This window comes from Bos taurus, chromosome 24 (genome assembly GCF_002263795.3).
Source record: "Bos taurus isolate L1 Dominette 01449 registration number 42190680 breed Hereford chromosome 24, ARS-UCD2.0, whole genome shotgun sequence".
NCBI lineage: Eukaryota > Metazoa > Chordata > Mammalia > Artiodactyla > Bovidae > Bos > Bos taurus.
In genome coordinates, this window is record NC_037351.1 from 37,050,298 (window position 1) to 37,068,807 (window position 18,510).

At 37.9% G+C, this 18,510-nt stretch overlaps 1 protein-coding gene across 4 annotated transcripts in view; it reads left to right on the forward strand.

Moving 5' to 3' along the window:
- SMCHD1 (structural maintenance of chromosomes flexible hinge domain containing 1) overlaps positions 1-6,132 on the forward strand; it is a 127,664-nt gene extending 121,532 nt beyond the window's left edge. For 3 of the 4 annotated variants that reach the window (XM_005224244.5, XM_024984367.1, XM_059880940.1), the window contains one exon: positions 5,659-6,132. In XM_005224244.5, coding sequence (XP_005224301.1) covers positions 5,659-5,713 — 55 coding nt within the window. In that variant the 3' untranslated portion in view covers positions 5,714-6,132. 4 annotated transcript variants of the gene reach the window in all.
- The last annotated feature ends 12,378 nt before the right edge of the window (positions 6,133-18,510 follow it).

Genomic DNA, 18,510 nt, shown 5'->3' on the forward strand with positions numbered 1-18,510 from the left:
TTGGTGCGGAGGTCTGTCTTGTGTTGCCCATCTAATGACTTTTGAACTAAATTGTTCTTGTGGTTATTTGGTTACGTTCTCTCTTGCAACCAACAACGAAGACCTCTGTGCTTTTTTCAAAGTTATTGAGTGATAAGCAACATATATTATTATGGCTCTGACTATGATACAGGCAGAGTTGTGCGCTAGGATTACATTTCCCTCTGTAAGATTCTAATGCCATGACCCCACTTAGGCCACCAGTGTTCCAAACATCAGAGTCAAGTAAATCTTCTAAACAATCAGTTCTTAAAATCATGTTGAATTTTAATCCAGTTCTTAGACTGTTTCTTGAATGTTGTGAATGTCTCTGGAGTTTCTAATAGTCTTCCTTTTTTCCTTCACTGTGTAACTTGATCATGTATTCTTCCACCTGCTTTAGTAACTGTTACTAGTAATCCTGTAGGTCTTCTGGGTCCTTGCTGGCTGCTCTCTCGGCAATCCATTGTTTCTCGGCTTCCTTGTCATTCTCTTATAACTTCTTAGGAAAGTGTATAAATAGAAACTGCATGTCTGAATCTGTCTTCCTCTGCCTTCACATTTGATTAAGGTTTTCTGGGGATTACAGGATAGAAACAAGGCTGGAATATCAAGGAGGAGGTTCTGGGAATAATCAAGAGACAGTGGGAACCTTGGACTCAGAGAAGTCCAGCCCAAAACAGGAGGGAGCGAAATGGAAGAGGAGAGAAAACAGAGCCTAGACCATGCCAAGTTTTCAACCCCAGGCTTTAAGAGCTCTGTTCTCTTTTTTCTAGGTATTAACACTTTCACCAGGAAGTTAGATAACAATGCTAATTAGTTAATTAAAAGCTGGTATCATGGCTTCCGATGTAGTTGGTGGCGCCCTAGAGGCTTGTCTGTTGCCAACATCTACACACTAGCAACCTGCTAGTTGGCTCTCCAGCCATACCCTTAAAGCAAAGCCTTCTTGTCCACTCCCCTGCTCCCTCATCCCTTAAAATTCCTACTCAGAGAGCAGCCTTAATGGGAAAACAGTTCTATTTTTATTAATAGTAGACTAAATCCAGACCAGCAGCACAGTCCTTTTTCTTAAGTGTAATTGTACAGCTGAGAGTCATTATGCATTTGAGGGGAGTCAACAACATGTGAGGGGAAATCCAAGATAAATAACAAAACCAACCCTGGAAGATGATTCAGCTGAACTCTCTTAAAAACTGTGTGTAATTTCTGATTAGATTGTGGAAGGAGTTACATTTGTGAAACCAAGAGGATATTAGGAGAAAGATACAGCCAGGACAGGATTACAGATCCCATTGCTGAAATTAAACCCTTTAAAGGACAGCAGCAGAAGCCAGGCAAGGAGGGGGAAAAAATTTAAAGGACTAACGTAAAGGAAACTTCCCAGAAAAATAGTGGGAAATATGTGAAGAGAAAGGGGGAGATGTAGAGAACCAATTCAGACTATCAGGAATCCTAGAAAGAAGAAAATGGAGAAGAAACAACTTGTGGAAGAGAATTCCCAGGGATGAAAGGGCCTGTTGAAGGCCCAGTACAATGACTGACAGAACATAACACCAAGAAAATTCATAGCAAATTTGTGGAATAACAAGGGTGAAGAGTGTAAATGTTTTCAGAGATAGACCCATATTGTCAGTACAGCTTTTTTGCATACACAAAAAAACAAACATAAAAAAGCTGTTGTCATCAAGCTTTGTGGTGGCAGGTGAGAAGATGTAGATCGCATATTTGCTGTATTCTAACCTGTGGCTTCCTGTTTACATCCTGCTTATCTTTGGGAAATCTAATATCACTTTAAATTTCTATTTAAAATTTAAACCACTGTTTAATTAGTAATTTCCTCATCCCCAGTCTCTATCTGTTCTCCATAATTCACACTATATCAAAAATGTTACTGCATTTGAGATGAAAGTATCTTTAATATTGAAATAGTGATTTCATCCATACAATGGAAAACAAATTCAGCAGTAGGAAATAGCAACATATGATATGTGTTTATATGTTGTTATTAGTGTGTGTGTATTACCTATTTATATATTGTTGGCTTTTATAGGGATTATATATCATATTTCATCAACTGTAAGATGTCAGTAACTATTAAAAACATCATTATTCCATGAGGCACTGAAAGAAAACACTGCAGATTAACTCATGACATTATAAAGTGGTGTCAGAGATGTTAAATGTAGGAAAATGTGGATTTTAGAATCAACAGAATATACTTAGCAGTATATATTATGCAGTAGACTCATTTCCTTCAGTAGAGACTTCGGTTTTCTAATCGATTTTCTACTTATAAAGATAACAAATTAGCTCTTTACCAAAATTGTGTGTCTTTTATCTGGAGATGGCAGTTCAGGGAACTGTTGTTTAAAAAGAAAGTATAGGGCTTCCTTGGTGGTTCAGGGGTAAAGAATCCGTCTGCCCAGTGCAGGAGACACAGGTTCAATCCCTGGTCTGGAAAGATCCCACTAAGGCTGTGTGCCACAATTATTGAGCCTGTGCCCCAACTGAGCCCATGACCCCAACTACTGAGCCCATGTGCCACAACTGCTGAAGCGTATGCACCTTAGAACCTGTGCTCAGCAGCGAGAGAAGCCGCTTTAATTAGAAGCCCTTGTACCACAACTAGAAAGTAGCCCCTGCTTGCCACAACTAGAGAAAAAGCGATGAAGACCCCAGCACAGCGCCCCCCCCCAAGAAGAAAAAGAAAATATATCTGAGTAAGAAAATATCTGCATAAATATATACTAAGATGTTCACCCTCTGTATGTAAATAGAGTTATAAGTATTTTTGAATGTTTTTGCTTTATCTTTGTGACCTTTCTCTAATAAGCATTATAATTCTTGTTAAAATTTTTAAATGGTAATTTCATTTTAGGAAAGGGGAAAATAAGCAATAATCTGCAAAATTTGGATCTAGGATATACCACTCCAAAGAACTATGCTACACAGAATTTATCTCTTCCTCTGTATATGTTAACTTCTGCTTTGCTGTCAAGCTTTTGTTTGTTGCATACATGTGAAAGAAATGCTTACATACAAGGATTTAATTAAGTCTGTTTATACCAAGAATTACTATAATTACTAGAACACGGTTCCACTGCGTATTTAACCACCCAGGTCTGATGAGGGAGTTACAGGGGAGGAGAACTTTGGTATATAAAACTTAACTGTGTTTTTTTTCCACTTTGATCAGGATTATAACCAAAACTGATGTGTGAGAGATGACAGAAAGGAGGCCATTAGTCTCCCTAAGAATGCCCTGCCTTCTGCAGCTCTGTTTCAGAAGACCAAGAGGGTGACTTATGATGAATATTTCTGGGGATGATACAAGAACCTAGGCTTGCATTTCCATGTTTAGCCAAACAGGACTGGAAGCAACCATTCAGTTTTGTCAATCTCACTGGACAGTGTGGGCTTACTGGAATTATTCCAGTTGTCAGGCCTTTTGGTTGTCGTTATCTTGCAAATGTGTCAGAGGAAAATACGCAATTACAGCAGTGACTGCACAGCTGACACATAGCATTTATTAATCCTGAAGACAAGTGTATGTACTGTTTTTCAGTATGTTTATCATGAATATGCTAGAACTGTTTCTTGAGAGCAGACCTTTTTATTACTTTTGTGTGAATTTATTTAACAAAACTTTTTGTTGTGTCTAAGGAAAGTTCTAGAGGTTAGGTATTTAATTGGAAATTGAGAGGAAACTTGTAATTCAGAATAAAATCAGAAAAGCACAGGTATCTCGGAATTCACATCTTAAGATACATGGAAAAATATTAAATTGATGGGTTAACTTTTGACAGCATTTTAAATTTCTAAAGATTTATCTTGTGTATATATGTATATATATATAATATGCAGCAGCATCAGTTTTATAAACATCGTTTGACTTTATTAATACTAGATTATATAGTCTCAGCCTTAATTCTACATTTATGTTATTTTGTAATTTTTTATTACTATTTTTAAAGAGTTAAAGAAGTTGTACACTCCCTCATTAAGGGAATAAAGGTCTGCTAGAAGTTTGCTGCAAAAACATTTGAATTGTGTATTAATTCATGCTAATGTATGTCGATATATGTCTTTGTTGTCAGTCCAGGACTATTGGTTTATGTAGTTATTTTGTAAGGAAATACTTTTGGTACAGTTTTGTGGCCCAGCAAATGTGTGTGTTTTTTAATCCTTTCTGAATATACAGTGAGGTTAATAAAGAAGATTGTTCCTTCCTGTTGAATAGGTGTGTTTTCCTTTTTCAAAATTTAAAGTTCCATGAAAATTACCTTAGTGTAAATTATTATGATGTTTAACCTCGCTTTATAATTGGAAGGCATTTAACTGTTTTGTGAAAGAAAGAAGCAAAATGGCAGTAATGAGAATTAGTTAAAAGAAAGAGTGGATTTCAAAGAGTGGATTCCTTTTAAGTAAAACTAACTACTTATTAGTTATTAAATATTAGTGTCAAAAAGATAAGTTTCATCTTCTAAGTGTTTTTAACTTTTTGAGGTTATGACTTGGTTACTTACAGTTATTATGAAATGGATAGGATTAATATTTTTAGTCTGTAACTTTCAGATACTTTTAGTAAAAAAGTTTTAATTTGTCTCATTTTACTACATCTAATGTCTGCTAAACATTTTCATGGAATCATTTCATAGTTATATAGTTATAAATTTACTGTTATAGATGTTAATTTAAGATAATATTATTTTGCATGTCTTTTGAACACTTCAGAAAGAGATTGTTACATTTTAGCAGGCATATGTTTAGATTTAGAGATAAGTACCACAGAGTCAGACACGACTGAAGCGACACAGCAGCAGCAGCATTAAAATTTGTGGGAGGACTCTTGGCCTAAAAATTACTTATCTTAAATATAAGGCGAAGTTTCTCCACATCTGACTGGGGCAGGCAGTTATTTCACTTATGAATTCATCAATAACTTGAGTTTCTGAAAATACTTTACTAGTTAGAATTAATTCCCTTTTAGAGAGAAATCAAATTCATGTTAAAGAATCACTATTCCAAGGGACAAGCAATAGAGAGACATTGGTTATATTGTTTTACATTAGGAAGCCTAATTTCAAAGTAAAGTAATGTCTGATAATAGAAATTCCTAGTGTTCTGATTCCTTACAGTCCAGTAACAAATAGCATGAGGTAGAAAATATTTAAATTTTTGTATAGTATCATATTTAAATCTTATTAGTAGAATTTGTTTATATCTTTTTCACTTGTGTCTCGTCAGTTATTCTTAACTTCTGAAATTCTTGGTCGAAATGGAACATAATGTCTCATTTGTCTGATTTCATCTTAGTGGGAATAAAGAATTATGTTGCTTGACCTATTTATTTGATATCCACTATGAATATTTGAATTTTTTTATTAGGAATAATTAAACAATAGGAGTTCACTTTTATACTATACAAGACCATTTGTTATGTTGGGCTAGAAATGACAGGATAATAAAAGATGAATCTTATACTTTGCATTTCTTATGATTTCACTAGTTCTACGATATACTGATAAATGAATGCCAAATTCAGTGAAAAAATACACTTCCATGTTTTTGTAGACTAGAAATATGCCTTGATTTGTTAATCATATTGCACATTTCTCTTCTTCAATAATTTTGCAGAGTGAATTTCTTCTATGAAGAGTTGCTGGGGGTTCCTTTATGGCCTAGTAGTTAGGATTCCGGGCTTTCACTGAAATCCATCCATGGTCCGGGAACCAAGATTCTGCAAGCTGCACTGTGCAGCCAAGAAGAAAAGGGAGAACTGCTGACAGTTCAACTATGGTCCTTGGATCAAATACTAACAAAAAGTCAAAAGAATCATTTTTTTTAATGTGTTTAATAATAATATTGAGCTCTGGCTACATTTGTGTTAAATGTTCATGTGTCGATTGCCTGATGTTTTTATAGTAGAATATAGATGTGAAGGACAAAGTAGCCTGGCATGCTACAATCCATGGAGTCACAAAGAATCGGACATGACTTAACAACTGAACAGCAACAATTGGTTAGAATGAAATACCAATTTCATGAGACATTTATAAATAGGATTACTGGGATGTTTCAAAATGTAAAATTAAAAAGTACTTGGCCTTAGTTTGAAATACAGAATGGTTTTTATCAGAACATTCATAAATTCATTAATGTAGCAGATACATATATCTGCTATATGCAAACCAGTGTGTCCAACCTATGGAAGGAGATAATAGCTACCACATGCTGAGTAAAACATTTACATATATTTTCATACATGTTTGATCCCCAAGTTAAATAAACATTGTATAAACTCTGCCTGTGCTAATCTAGGCTTTAAAACTCAGCAGCTTCAAGACTAGGACAAATTATTTAACCTGTCTGTATCTCAGCTTTTCTCATCTTTAAAATGAGGATAGAAAAATCTGGCTTAAAACTCAACATTCAAAAAACTAAGATCATGGCATCTGGTCTCATCACTTCATGACAAATAGGTAAAAAATGGAAGCAGTGACAGATTTTCTCTTCTTGGGCTCCAAATTACTGTGGATGGTGACTGCAGCCATAAAATTAAAAGTGAGCTTCTTGGAAGGCCATGACAAACCTAGACAGACGTCACTTTGCTGACAAAGGTCTGTCTAGTCAAAGTTCTGGTCTTTCCAGTACTCATGTATGGATGTCAAGAGTTGGACCATAAAATAGGCTGAGCACTGAAGAACTGATGCTTTTGAACTGTGGTGCTGGAGAAGACTTGAGAGTCCCTTGGACAGCACAGGAGATCAAGCCAGTCCTGAATATTCATTGGAAGGACTGATGCTGAATCTGAAGCTCAAATATTTTGGCCACCTGATGCAAATGGCTGACTCATTGGAAAAGACCCTGATTGCCAGGAAAGTTTAAAGGCAAAAGGAGAAGAGGGTGGCAGAGGATGAGATGGTTGGATGGCATCACTGATTCAATGGACATGAACTTGGGTGAACTCCAAGAGGTGGGAGGAACAGGGAAGTCTGGTGTACTGCACTCCATGGCGTTACAAAGAGTCTGACACGACTTAGCAAATGAAAAACAATATACCTATTTTGTAGGGTTTCATAATCAAATGAAACAACTGAATGGTGAATGTTGTTTGGCATGTAGATTTCCAGTGGATGTCATTTTCTTCCCTTTGTTAGGCAGTTATACAGACAGTCACTACATCTGATGAGAGGTATGTGTGAATTGTAGGGAGATGATGGAGCATGTGACACTGAAACTGGACCTTGATGGGTTTGTAGGATTTATGTGTGCTGCGATTTGGGGAAGGACAAGTAGAATGCTACGAGTGAAGACAATGCGACATAAAAGGCAGCGTTTCTTTGGAAGGAGCTCAAACTGACTCGAGTCCAAGGGAAAGTAAAATCAGATATAACCTGGAAGCGGATCTCTAAGACCTTGGGCTTTTAAGGAAATATTGAATCAGTACAAGTAAGTTTTTCAGCAGTCCTAATTAAACCTGTGCTTTAAGAATTAAATGTGAAAAAAAAAAAAAAAAAAAGAATTAAATGTGGGGGAATCCCCTGGCAATCCATTGGTTAGGACCCTGTGCTTCCACTGTAGGGGCAGGGTTGGGGGCACATAGGCTCAACCCCTAATCTGAGAACTAAGATGCTTCATGGTGCTACCAAAAAAGAAAAATGAATTCTATGACAATATTAAAGAGTTAAATGTGCAGGGTACAACTTTTGCTAAGACAGCCTGAGGAGCTCTGCTGACCCTGCTCCCCAGTAACTGGTAAGAAGTATTAAAAGTAACCATTTAAAATCTCTAGGGACTTGCCTGGTGGTCTAAGGGTTAAGAATCCACCTGCCAGGGACGCAAGTTCAATCCCTGGTCCGGGAAGATTCCACATGCCATTGAGCAATTAAGCCTGTGTGCCACGACTACTGAGACTATGCTCTAGTGCCTGTGAGCCCCAGCTACTGACCCACAATGCCCTAGAGCCCGTGCTCCACAAGAGAAGCCACTGAAATGAAAAGCCCAGGCACTGCAACTCGTGCAGCAAGGAAGACCCAACACAGCGATAAATATTTTTTAAAAACTTACCTAAAACTTCTAAGACTCTAAGGACAGAATTAGTAAATGAAGAAACATCTATTCAAGAAAATATAAGAAAATTCTGCAGCAAAGTTGAGAATCTAGTATTTTAAACCAAACCTGATTGTCCCACCTCCCAGCTCAGTGAGGTGAAGGCCCCAGTCCAGACTGCTGCAGCCAGGAATCTCACGCCCTTGTCCCTCTACCTCCCAGCCAGGAGGAGCAAGACTTCAGTGCTTTCTTACTGTGCCCACAACTGCCTTTTGCTTCAGTCCCAGGTCAGTGTGGTGTAGTGTTGAGGGCTGTCTCCTTCCTCCCAGGCCCCACTTGTAGGATGGAGGCTCTGCCCTGGATGTGGCGTGCTGAGAATAATGTAGCCTTGATAGCCCTTCCTCCAGCCCATGAGGTGGTGGTTCCAGCCCAGGAGAAGTAAGCCAAGAGGACCTCAAGTAGTACCCCCCCGCAAACCATGTTTAGCCACAAGAGTACAGTGTTACTCAGAAATTTGCCATCATCCCCAGCTTCAGAATACTGGCTCTGAGATTTTGTTTGGAAGGAAGGAGGGGAGATAAATAGTTCCTAATTGCTTCACAAAGGAACTGGCTTTGTTTACAACATGGAGAAATTTAAAGAGAATTCTCAAAAAACAATGGAGGTTGTATAGGAAATAGGGAAGAGGTCCATGGATCTAATGAAGATAAAGTATATAGGCTGGCTAGCTTTCAGGAATAAGACACCTGGAAGAAGCCCTCCTTGGGTCTTTAAATATCAAACACTGGGAACAAATATCAAAGAACAAATGTCAATCACCGGGAGATAATGAAGGACAGTGAAGCCTGGCGTGCTGCAGTCCATGGGGTCACAGAGTCGGACACGACAGTGACTACACAAGAACAACCTCAGAAACTTAATCCCCCTCAAGAAAAAAGCTATAATCTGATTAAAAATTTTTGCTTTAGGACATTGATATAAATAATAGAGCAATGAACCAGCTATTCATGGATCTAACACCTTTAATATCTGATTGTAGGGTCAAGGAAAGAGAGTCCCAACAACACCTCTGTTATCCCAAAGTGACTTGGGGCATACCTGGAGCTGTGCCTCCCTGAAGAGGAACGTCCAATTTAACACTGGAGGATGGATGGAGATGTAGATTTCACTAAAATAATCTGGAAAACGGGCTTCCCTGGTGGCTCAGACAGTAAAGAATCTGCCTGCAATGCAGGAGACCCAGATTCAGTCCCTGGGTTGGGATGATCCCCTGGAGAAGGAAATGGCTACCTACTCCAGTATTCTTGCCTGGAGAAGCCCATGGACAGAGGAGCATGACCATTTACTAACTTAGGAAATAAGCCCCAGAGAGGGTTGAACCAGTACCCAAAGTTGGAATACGTTATCTAAAATGTTGCCCTTTCCAACAAAATATTATGAGATGCAAGGAAATTGAAAAGTATGACTCCCACACTGGAAATAGGGCAGCAGAAACTGCCTGTGAGAACTACTAGTTGTTAGGTTTAACAGAAAAATATTTTGAAGTACCCATTGTCAATTTGATGTTCACAGAACTGAAGAAAAGCTTGATTAAGCAATTGAAGGTACAGTGACAATGTCTTTGTCAAATTAAGGATATCAATAAAAGATTTTTAAACTATATAGAAATTCTGGACTTGAATGATAACAAATAAGCAATTCACTAGAATAACAACATTTATCTGGCAGAAGAGAGAATTAGTGGACTTGGAGATAGAATAATAAGAGACTAGGCAGTTCAAACAGAAAAAAGAATGAAAAATGAGTAGAGGCTAAGAGAAAGTGCACCTAACAAAGTAGGTGGACATATTTTTCAGTTTATTCACAATTTATTATAAAAAGCAATAGTTATGCAGACAGTGAGAGTTCAGAAATAAACCTCTGCTTCTATGGTCAATTGATTTTCATAAAGGGTGTCAAGAATCAACCAAAGGGAAAACAGTCGTCTATTTGACAAATATTTGACACTGTTTGACAAATAGTGCTGAATCAACTGGACAGTAAGCAAAAATGAAATGATCCCACCTCACACCATGTACAAAAATTACCTTTAAAAAGATCAAAAACCTAAATAGAAAAGCAAAAAATTTCAACTCCTAGAAGAAAACATAGAGGTAAATCTTCATGGCCTTGGATTTGGTGAAGAATTCTTAGATACGACACCAAAATCGAGAGCAACAAACGGGGATAATTGGATTTCATCAAGAGTAGACAATTTTGCTTCAAAGTGTACTCTCAACATGAAATGGCAACCAGCAGAATGGTGGAAAATATTTACAAATCATATACCTGATAAGGGACATATCTAGGATATATGAAAAGCCCATGTAATTGAATAATAAAAATACAAACTCAATTTAAAAGTAGACAAAGGATATGAAGAGATATTTCTCCAAAAAAAAAAATACACAGATGCTTAACAAGCACATGAAAGATGTTTTATTATTCATCAGGGAGGGGAACAAAACCACTCTGAGACACTACTTCATGTCCACTAGGATCGCTAATCAAAAAGTCAGATAACAGCAATTTGGTCAAGAAGATGTAGAAATTGGAAGTCTTATGCATTGCTGGTAAGAATGTAAAATGATCCAATCACCTTGGAGAACAGTGTTGATGAGGCAGTTTCTCAAATGATTAATCATAGTATTACCATTTGACCCAGTAATTCCATTCCTGGGTATATACCCAAGAGCAATGAAATCATTTGTCCACACAGAAACTTGTACATGAATGTTATAACAGCATGACTCATATAACTAAAAGGTATCCATCAAGGAATGAATGAAATTTTTAATATCCACCAGGAAAAAATAAAAAATGAAGGAAGCACCAATACATGTTACAATATGGATAAACCACAAAAACATCAAGTGAAAAAAGTAAGTCACAAAAGACCACATACCGTTGTGATTCCACTCCTATGAAAGTTAAGAATAGGAAAATCTATAGAAACAGGAAGATAAGTGGTTGCTTAGAGTGGTGGAAGGGTGTGAAGGAGTAGGAGTCATCTGATAGACAAAAGGTACAGAATTATCCATATGGATTGAATTGTGTGCCCCTAAAAGATTCTGAAGTTCAAACCCTAGTACCTCAGAATTTGGTCTTGTTTGAAAAAGTAATCGAGTGAAAATGAGATCATTAAGGTGGGTTCTAACCCCCATGGAACTGATGTTCTTATGAAAAGGAAAACTGGACACAGACACTAACAGGAGACAGAGAAGACACACAGGGAAAGATGACTGGATACACATCTACACTGAGCAGCTAGAAACCAGAAGAGGAAGGAGGGGGCAGACACTGAATGTTTGTGCCCTCCCCAAATTCATATACTGAAGGCTGTTCACAAATGTGAGGGTGTTTGGAGGTGAGATCTTTGGTTACGAGGGTTGAGCCCAGGTGAATGGGATTAGTGCCCTTATTTATAAAAGAGACATCAGAGAGATCCCCTTCTCCTTCCACCATATGAGGACACAGCAGAAGGACAGCCACCAAGAAGCAGGTTCCCATCAGATGCCAAATCTACCCACACCCTAATCTCGGACTTCCCAGCTTCCAGACGGTGAGAAAGAAATTTCTTTAGTTATGACCCAGCCAATCTATGGTATTCTCTTTCAGCAGCCTAAACAGACTAAAACAGAAGGATTCTTAAAGCATGGCACTGCCAGGACCTTGATTTCAGACTTGTAACCTCCAAAACTGAGGCATTTATGTTGTTTCAAGCCATCTAGTTTTTGGTACTTTATAATGGCAACCCTAGGAAATTAATACCAGAGGTGACAGCTAAAGAATATAAGATTTCCACATGAGATGATAAAAAGGTTCCCAAAATGACTGTGGTAATGGTTGCACATGTTTGTAAATGTACTGAAACTATTGCATTGTTAATGTTAAATGGATCAATTGTATAGAACATGAATTATATTTCAATTTTAAAATTAATGAGAAATATTGGGTTTAGCCAAAAAGTTAATTTGGGTTTTTCTAACATCTTTCTAAACAAACATTTTGGCCAACCCAATAGAAGACCAAAAATTCATTAATTTGTGGAAATTTAAAAACACATTTTAAAAAAATCAATGAATCAAGGAAAACACAAAGGAAATTAAATACTTAGAGATTAATGAAATATAATACACCAAAACACATGAAACACAATGAAAGCACAACTGAGAGAAATTTATAGCTGTAAATGCTTATATTAATACATAAGAAAGACTGAAATCAACTCTTCCTTTACAACCTAAGGATCTAAAAAAGAACAAACTAAACCCAAAGCTAGTAGAAGGAAGGAAATGATAAAGAATAGAGAAAAGTAAAATAGAATAATCAAAAAGAAAATGATTGATATCAAAAATTGGTTCTTTCAGGCTCTACTACAAAGCCACAGTCATCAAGACAGTATGGTACTGGCACAAAGACAGAAATATAGATCAATGGAACAAAATAGATCTTTGACAAAGGAGGCAAGAATATACAATGGAGAAAAGACAATCTCTTTAACAAATGGTGCTGGGAAAACTGGTCAACCACTTGTAAAAGAATGAAACTAGAACACTTTCTAACACCATACACAAAAGTAAACTCAAAATGGATTAAAGATCTAAACATAAGACCAGAAACTATAAAACTCCTAGAGGAGAACATGGGCAAAACATTCTCCGACCATAAATCACAGCAGGATCCTCTATGACCCACCTCCCAGGATATTGGAAATAAAAGCAAAAATAAATGGGATCTAATTAAAATTAAAAGCTTCTGCACAACAAAAGAAACTATAAACAAGGTGAAAAGACAGCCTTCAGAATGGGAGAAAATAATAGCAAATGAAGCAACTGACAAACAACTAATCTCAAAAATATACAAGCAACTCCTACAGCTCAATTCCAGAAAAATAAACGACCCAATCAAAAAATGGGCCAAAGAACTAAATAGACATTTCTCCAAAGAAGACATACAGATGGCTGACAAACACATGAAAAGATGCTCAACATCACTCATTATCAGAGAAATGCAAATCAAAACCACTATGAGGTACCATTTCACACCAATCAGAATGGCTGCAATCCAAAAGTCTACAAGCAATAAATGCTGGAGAGGGTGTGGAGAAAAGGGAACCCTCTTACACTGTTGGTGGGAATGCAAACTAGTACAGCCACTATGGAGAACAGTGTGGAGATTCCTTAAAAAACTGGAAGTAGAACTGCCATACGACCCAGCAATCCCACTGCTGGGCATACACACTGAGGAAACCAGAAGGGAAAGAGACACGTGTACCCCAATGTTCATCGCAGCACTGTTTATTATTATAGCCAGGACATGGAAGCAACCTAGATGTCCATCAGCAGATGAATGGATAAGAAAGCTGTGGTACATATACACAATGGAGTATTACTCAGCCATTAAAAAGAATACATTTGAATCAGTTCTAATGAGGTGGATGAAACTGGATCCTATTATACAGAGTCAAGTAAGCCAGAAAGAAAACCACAAATACAGTATACTAACGCATATATATGGAATTTAGAAAGATGGTAACGATAATCCTGTATGCGAGACAGCAAAAGAGACACAGATGTATAGAACAGTCTTTTGGACTCTGGGGGAGAGGGAGAGGGGGCTGATTTGGGAGAATAGCATTGAAACATGTATAATATCATATAAGAAACAAATAGCCAGTCCAGGTTCAATGCAGGATACAGGAAGCTTGGGGCTGGTGCACTGGGATGACCCAGAGGGATGGTATGGGGAGGGAGGTGGGAGGGGGGTTCAGGATTGGGAACACGTGTACACCCGTGGCAGATTCATGTTGATGTATGGCAAAACCAATACAATATTATAAAGTAATTAGCCTCTAATTAAAACAATAAATTTAAATAATAAAAGATCAACAAAATTGACAATCTTTAGCTCAGTGGACTATGGGAGAAAGATACAAATTACTAAAGTCTGAAATGAAAATGGGGACTTTACAAATGATTCTAGAGAAATATAAAGGATTATAAGAGAGTGCTATGAACAATTGTATGCCAAAAAAGTTGGATAACCTAGATGAAACAGACAAATTCCTAGAAACTGCTAAACATGTTGCTTTATTTCTAATCACAACTCTGTGAAACCATTTTAATTCACTGAGAAGAACAGCAGTCATTGTGCACAGAGATAGAACCATCACTATGGCATTGGGCTTACTGCTGAGTCTGGGCTTGTTGAAACGAAGAGAATGATGAGGCTCTCCCCTTGGCAACCCCAAGTTTATCATCCAACTCTAGATTATGCATCTAGGGGTGCAGTTGATGGGTTTTAGGGTATGTGACTGTGCAACTGTAAAAGTAGTGCAGAACTGTTTTCCAAAGCACTTGTACCAGTTTACACCCCCACCAGCAGTGAGGTAGGGTTTCTCTGTGTTCACAGTAGCACTTGGTGCTGTCAGACTTTTAGATTTTTGTCAGTCTGGTAATGCGTAGTGGTAGCGGTATCAGTTTGCATTAGCTATTCATTAATTACTTAGATATTGCTCTGTACGTCCATGATTTATTAATGAGGCTGAACATGTTTTTTTATTGACCGTTTGAGTTTCCTCTTTTGTGAAGGGCAGATTGCTCATTTTTCTATTGGATTGTTTGTCTCTTTCTTGTTGACTTGTTGATTTGTTAAATCAATTCCTCTATCCGTTCCTTATCAGTTATATATTGCAACATGTGAGAGAGTCCAGCTCCTGGAAAGCTTCAGAGAATGAACGAGGACTGTCAGGATCTTGTAGGTGAAGCTGAAGTTCTCCAGGCATAGAGAAAATTCCACACACAGAACAGTTTATGCAGAGATGATATTTGCTTGAGGGCCTCCAAAGTAACTAGAAAAAAAAAAGGTAAAAAGACCTGCTTTCCCTCCTTAGGCAAATGAGATTTGTTTCTGGATTTCATGCTCCTGTTTTTGAAGACTAGTTTTAATTTGGACGAAATGGCTCTGGTGGATTTGTGTGTTTCTCCAGTCTGGCCTTTATCTCTGTACCTCAGCCTTTGAAGGTTCATCTATGATAAAGCATGACATATCTGGAGGGAGTCGCACATTGGACTGAATCACCCTCTAAACAAAGTACTTTCCATTTCCAGACTTGTTCCCTTTCAATGTTGGAAATATTTTAAAGAAATACTTAAAACCCCACCTTTGGGGGGTTTTTCATAGTGGATCTGTCCTTCTAAAGACATAATTTATTTGTGTTTTCCTTGGAATCATTTAGGAACAGCAGTTTAAAGCTCAAAATGGATTTTCCTTTTATTTGTTATCTCTATGGTTGACAGATGCCTCTGACGAAGCTGTGCTTTGGCAGGGCTAGGTTCTTCGTTCCAGTTTTGTAACAGTACAGTGAAGAAGAACTGTAATTCTGAGGCGACATATCAATGCCTCTGAAACCTTATTTGGCCCCTCATTACGTCATTCATTAGGGCAGGAGGCACTCCAGCCAGAGATCACATGCTTTAGCTGAGGGAGAGTGTGACTCTTATTTTGTTTTCTGACAGACGGGGCCTTGGAGTGGGGTGGAGAAGGGTTGAAAAAATTCTTGGCTACATGGGTCCATTTACAAGTGAGAAAGAGAAACAAGATCTCTGGAGGTTGGTCTCCCCAGTTACAGTGGATGAGGTGTAAGCAGAGTTGGCTAAGGCCCAAGGAAAACTTAGAGGGGATAGGATGTTTTCACATTGTTTATATTTGTTAAACGGTTAAACCAAAGCATACGCTTCTGTTCAAAGTTTGAGTTTTCAACTTGATTCTAAGTTAGCATCCCCAGATTATGCCAGTTCTCACTCAAGTTTAATGCCCCTTGCTCCAATATATTATGTATGTTAATTTGATCCACAGTCATAAAAGTTAGACACCTGTCTGCTTTCTGTCACTCATTCAACCAATGTTATTCACCAAGTATTCTGTGCCAGGCACTGTGCTAGCTACTACCAACAAAATAAAACAAATCAATAGTTTTTCTTCAACAAATGTTTAAGCGATGGCGTTGGAGGTCAGAGTTGCTGTGTCTTTTGGAAAGGAAGGGTTAATGATTGCAAGGACCGTGAGGGGCCCTGAGTGGGGCTGGTCATGTTTTGCTTTGTGATCTGAGTGCTGGTTATGTAAGCGCCTGCATTCAGTGAGCTGATCATATTTTATGCATTTTTTGAAAAAAATGCCATGCTTTGATAAAATTGCATTAGAAAACCACGATCAACAGAGATTTATGTTTTAAAAACCTTTGTGAAGTTGGAATCCCCAGTGAGAAAGTAAAGATTCTTAAAGGGTTGAAACCCATTGGAACTGAGTCCTGGTGCCTTTTTTCTAGTGTCCTTCCTATTTCTGGGATTATTCTGGGAGACTAATCCCAGAATCTGCCTTTAATGCAGAAGACACAGGTTTGATCCCTGGGTTGGGAAGATCCCCTGGAGAAGGGAACGGCTACCCAACCCCAGTGTTCTCACCTGGAGAACTCCACGGGCAGAGGAACCCGTGACGAAGAGTCAGACACTTCTGACAGACTAACACTTCCTATTTCTCCCAGGAAACCTGGCACCACACTTTGCCCCCAGACAGCACTTTAGAAAGCATAGCCTCAGAATGCTCAGGGAATGAACTATTTAGTTTTTATATTTTTGAAAAGCTGGAGGAAAACATGTGAGGATGTTGTAGAGAACGAAGGCATTTTCCTCCTCGGCCCCTCAGCATTCTCTGAACGTGAAACTCTGGTCTCACCTTGTATTTTCCGTTAGTCGTAAGACATTAGCAACTTCTATCTGCTCACGACTTATTTACGTTGTTTTAGTCTCTGTAACCAGTAGGTGTTCAGAGATGTCAGTGGGTTCAGATTGTGAGCTGCTCTTGAGAAGGGCCCTCCTAGTCTGCTCCATTTAAAGGAGCTGTGGCCGGAGCGCTTAAAGCAGAATGTCGCCACGGCACTGTTTTTCTTCCTTCGTTCTCAGGGATGAGTTCTAAAGTGATTACGTCTGAGAAGACAGAGCCAAGGATATCATGCAGATATCCAGCTTCATCAGCAACCAACTAAACAAACCAAGTCTCCAGAGCCTAGTCAGCCTTCTCAATTATAATATCAACTTCAAAAAGTTACCAAAATGCATGAGCCAATAACAGAAACTTGCCCTGAGTAAAGTTAGGACAGCAGTTCACTTTGTTCCTATTTTCTGATTTTGTTATTTGCATTGATATTTATTAGTGTTTTCTTTAGCTTTTATAAACACTTTGTTTATGCTAAACAGAGTTGTGGTTTTCAGTTCATTTTGTATCCTTAGAGTGACCATATAATTTATTGTCCAAACCCGGGCACTTTTGAAGATGAAAGGAGACACTAAAAATAATTAACAGTGTTAACTGATCCACAGCAGGAGTAACCTGGGACTGACTTGGGCAAATCAGGACATCTGGTCATCGAGGGTTTTTTCTGTTTTTTGTTTTGTTTTTGCACAGGCCTATATTATACTTTTTAACAGTGACATGTCCTACACTCTTTCCTCATGTTCATTACCCCTCAATCCCAACCAGCCTCCCTACCTCACCTAACTCCTGGCTACTTTTTTTTTAAGTTTAATTTTAAAAATTGAAATATAGTTGATTTACAATGTTTTGGGTGCACAGCAAAGTAATTTAGTTATATATATATATATATATAAAATATATTTTTTTCAGATTCATTTCCATTATAAGTTATTACAAGATGTTGACTACAATTCCTTGTGCTTACAGTAGGTCCTTGTGTATTTATTGTATATATAAAGTAGTGTATCTGTTAATCTCAAACTCCCAATTTATCCCTCCCACACCTTTCCGCTTTGGTAACCGTTAAGTTTATTTTCTACATCTGTGAGTCTATTTCTGTTTTGTAAGTAAGTTCACTTGTATTATTTTTTTAGATTCCACGTATAAGGATGTGGAATGTGATGTCATATTTGTCTTTCTTTGTCTGACTTACGTAGTATAATCATCTCTAGATCCATCCGTGTTCCTGCAACCTCCTGGCTACTTCTAAGGCCGCATGCTTTGGCCCGGCTACTCTGCCAGCTGCCCTTGCCTTTATTGATTAAACACATGCCATGTGCAAGGCCACATTAATTGCTCCTTCCTCTCTTACAAATCACATTCATTTCAATATGGCTGATTAAAGCAAAACGAAAAATAAAGCAACTCAAACCCATACTTCTCCACGGTCTTTCCAAATTAACACCAAACTTTTCTGACTGTCCCAAGCTCTATTTCTTCATCATCACCTCATACACGGTGTCTTTACTGTGCTATGTTCTATTTACTTTGTACGTGTGGACTCATTTCATACATGTGTGTTTTGCTTTCCAGCCAGTTAAGATGATAAAGAACTAAATCTCTTTTTCTCTGGCTCACATGTTG